Source organism: Equus asinus, chromosome 13 (assembly GCF_041296235.1).
Source record: "Equus asinus isolate D_3611 breed Donkey chromosome 13, EquAss-T2T_v2, whole genome shotgun sequence".
Classification (NCBI taxonomy): domain Eukaryota; kingdom Metazoa; phylum Chordata; class Mammalia; order Perissodactyla; family Equidae; genus Equus; species Equus asinus.
In genome coordinates, this window is record NC_091802.1 from 15,841,807 (window position 1) to 15,845,519 (window position 3,713).

Consider the following 3,713-nt stretch of genomic DNA (forward strand, 5'->3'; position numbering starts at 1 on the left):
AACATCAAAATGTGAACAATTATTATCTATGTCCAAGCAGTAGAATTCAAAGTAACTTATTTATATGCCCTCCTTTTTATTTTTTTTTTTGAATTTTTAAAATTTTTATTTCTTAGATATTAGGTTTTCAAAAGAAAAAAAAACATTAAATTATTTTAATGTTTGGTATGCTTGAAATGTGTTTGGTAAGAAACAAATATTGATCTCACATTACCCCCAAAATAATTACACAGTTGTCTCAATGCCATCTCTTGAATAATACAAAATTTGTCTGCTGATAAAAGTGCTACCATAATAATCAACAAAATCCTATATGTTCTTTGGTCTGAATCTGAAGTGCTCATTCCAGCACCAGTAACACACTGTTTTAGAGTTCTTTATATTTTGCCAGAGGAAGTGTCCCCGTGTTCTCTCTTTTTCAACTTTTTCCTAGCCTATTTTCACACTTACTTTTAGATTAAATTTAAATGAGATTTCGTCCTTAAAAACTCTGTTAGAATTTTTACTTCTAATAGGTTAAATTTTAGAATAATTCAGTAGAATATACACATTTGGGATCTTGGTATGTCTATCCATTTATTAAGTTGTTACTTTATGCTTCTCTGGAGAATTTGAAGACCTGCCTGATTCTGGTTAACATTTTAATGCATAGATTTGTTTACTGATAATGGGAATGGGATTGTTTCACATTATACTTTAATCTTATTGTTCCTGATTATTGCTTACATATAATAATAATCAATAATATTTCTTGAGTACTCACTGCAGGCTGGATCTTTGTATTAAGCACTTTATTACTTAATTTTATTCTCACCTCAAGCCATTTTTCACACGAAGAAATAGAGTCTTAAAGAATGCAAGTAACTTGGGGGAGGTTTCACAGCCAGAAAGTGTCAGAGCTCAGACTTGATTTCAAGTGTTTTGAAATCCCTTTTTATTTGTAATGGCATTTCAGTTGATTGTTTTAGTTTTCCCAGACAGATCGTCCTATCAACAAATAATGATAATTTTTCCATTTCCTTTCCATATTTTTACTTTTCCCCTTTGTTCAATTGTATAACATCAATTTCTTATGCTGCATACGCTTGTTTTAAGTGTCATTTAAATCTATACAATAATATAATATAACATATTAATCTTTAAGGACTTCAAGGGAACTGTAAGATGCTATGATTTAAAATAAGACATGGATACTATTTCTATAATATTGAGTATGCCACATTAAAACTTGCTGGAATGACTAAATTACATAGAGATTTTTCATGTTCTGTTTTTATGTCTATTACGTTTTTTATTATGCATAAAAAAATTGTAAGATGTAGCCTAAGATATTTTTGATGCTAAGAAAACAGTTGATTTTGCTTATTTGAATGTCCTTATTCAGTTGAGGGCCTTTAGTAAATGTTTGTTGCTGCTAATATTGCAGAAAGTTGGGAAAATGGATGGAAGCAATCAGAGTGGAGTCTCCGAGTTCCTGCTCCTGGGGCTCTCAGAGAGTCCTGAAGAGCAACATGTTCTGTTTTGGATGTTCCTGTCCATGTACCTGGTCACAGTGGTGGGAAATGTGCTCATCATCCTGGCCATTGGCTTTGATTCCCGCCTGCACACTCCCATGTACTTCTTCTTGGCCAACCTTTCCTTTACCGACCTCTTCTTTGTCACCAACACAATCCCCAAGATGCTGGTGAACATTCAGTCCCAGAACAAAGCCATCTCCTATGCAGGGTGTCTGACACAGCTCTACTTTTTGGTCTCCCTGGTGGCCCTGGACAACCTCATCCTAGCCACGATGGCGTATGACCGCTATGTGGCCATCTGCCGCCCCCTCCACTATACCACGGCCATGAGCTCTAGGCTCTGTATTTTGCTCCTCGCCTTGTGTTGGGTGTTCTCTGTCCTCTATGGCCTCATCCACACCCTCCTTATGACCAGAGTGACCTTCTGTGGGTCCCGGAAGATCCACTACATCTTCTGTGAGATGTATGTCCTGCTGAGGCTCGCATGTTCCAACACCCAAGTCAATCACACAGTGCTAATTGCCACAGGATCCTTCATCTTCCTCACCCCCTTAGGGTTCATGATCATGTCCTATGTCTGGATTGTCAAAGCCATCCTCCAAATACCCTCAGCCTCTAGCAAGTATAAAGCCTTCTCCACCTGTGCCTCCCATCTGGCTGTGGTCTCCCTCTTCTATGGGACTCTCTGTATGGTATATCTGCAGCCCCTCCACACCTACTCCATGAAAGACTCAGTAGCCACAGTGATGTATGCTGTGGTGACCCCCATGATGAACCCTTTCATCTACAGCCTGAGGAACAAAGACATGCACGGAGCACTGGGAAGACTTCTCCTAGGGAAAGTCTTCCAGAGGTTGACATGAGGGTAATTTTGGAAAGGGGGCTGAAGTGGAGACTGGGAATGTCCTTCACCATGTGCAAGGCATTATCCTATGGGCGATACAGGAGTGATTAGGACACAGATCCAGCTCAGAAGGGGTTTACTGGTTTGTGGTAAAGAAAAGACATGGATGTGTAACCCAATGTCCCCCAGACCTCACCAGCCTTGGAAATAAATAAGATCACACTAACACTAAGACTAGAAGTTTGCAGGAGCAAAGTCTTCAACTTGCCTGACACAGGACCACAGTCCCAGCCTTACCCAAATATACCGCAGACATAGCCTAGCGGAGTTTCTCATATTCTCTAGTGCAAACCCACTCATATTCTTCTGAACACTGAACTTCTTTAAGGAGCCTGCTGCCTGTAAGCCATTTATAGAAGACACATTGCACTCCTCCAACTGCAGATACCCTAGGTGATGCTGCCCCTTTCCTGGTGCTCTGCAGGCACAGTTCCCACTGCTACAATTCTGACCGACAGTCCCTCTGGACACAGCATCCGATGTTCAGGTAGAAATGACAAGAAATTCCTCTCTTTTGGTCTAGGAAGATTTTTGTCCTTTGGGTGGGCCTCAAAGCAATACTACCTCTCTTGCTTTTTTCCTGTATTACTTTTTTGTGAGAGAAGTCAGACTTTGACCTTGGGAAACTCACCCTGTGCTTTATTTCTGTGGCTCTTCACCTCAAATCTTTTCTTCACTCCCTCAAAACAAAACTGTCCATCAATACACACTCATGAACAGAAGTGGTAGTGGAGGCAGTAGACAGAAAGGAGGTAATTGTGAGCCCCAATCACTACTTAGGTTCTATGATTCTGATATCAATTCCAATGTGTGTGTTTTTTCCACACAACCAAACAATTCTCCAACACCAGTTGAGTGTCCTCCAATTCAACTCAATCTGATGCTCTCTACCTAGAGATAGAATGAGATACCACAGATTAAGGGCTCAGTCCTACAAGACTGCCCTCCTAAGCTTCAGACACCAATCACAAGTCCAGTCACCTGTGCTTCTGACTGACCAATTACAGTTTGGGGGTTCTAACAATCACATCTTTGGTTTTGATTAATTTACTAGGTCGGTTCACAGAACTCAGAGAAACAGTTTACTTACTAGATTACCAGTTTATTATAAAGGATAAAACTCAAGAACAGCCAGATGGAAGAGATGCTTATGGCAAAGTAGGTGGGAGTGAGCATGGAGCTTCTATGCCTTCTCTGAATGCACCACCCTCCCCAAATCTTCATGTATCACCAACCCAGAAGCTCTCTGAACTCCATCCATCTGGGTTTTTATGCAAGCTTCATTACATAGG

At 40.3% G+C, this 3,713-nt stretch overlaps 1 protein-coding gene across 1 annotated transcript; it reads left to right on the top strand.

Moving 5' to 3' along the window:
• The first annotated feature begins 1,390 nt into the window (after positions 1–1,390).
• On the top strand, positions 1,391–2,380 carry LOC106821986 (olfactory receptor 1D2). The gene has a single exon (XM_014826903.2). It carries the CDS (start codon positions 1,439–1,441, stop codon positions 2,378–2,380), a length of 942 nt encoding a protein of 313 aa, XP_014682389.1. The 5' UTR covers positions 1,391–1,438.
• The last annotated feature ends 1,333 nt before the right edge of the window (positions 2,381–3,713 follow it).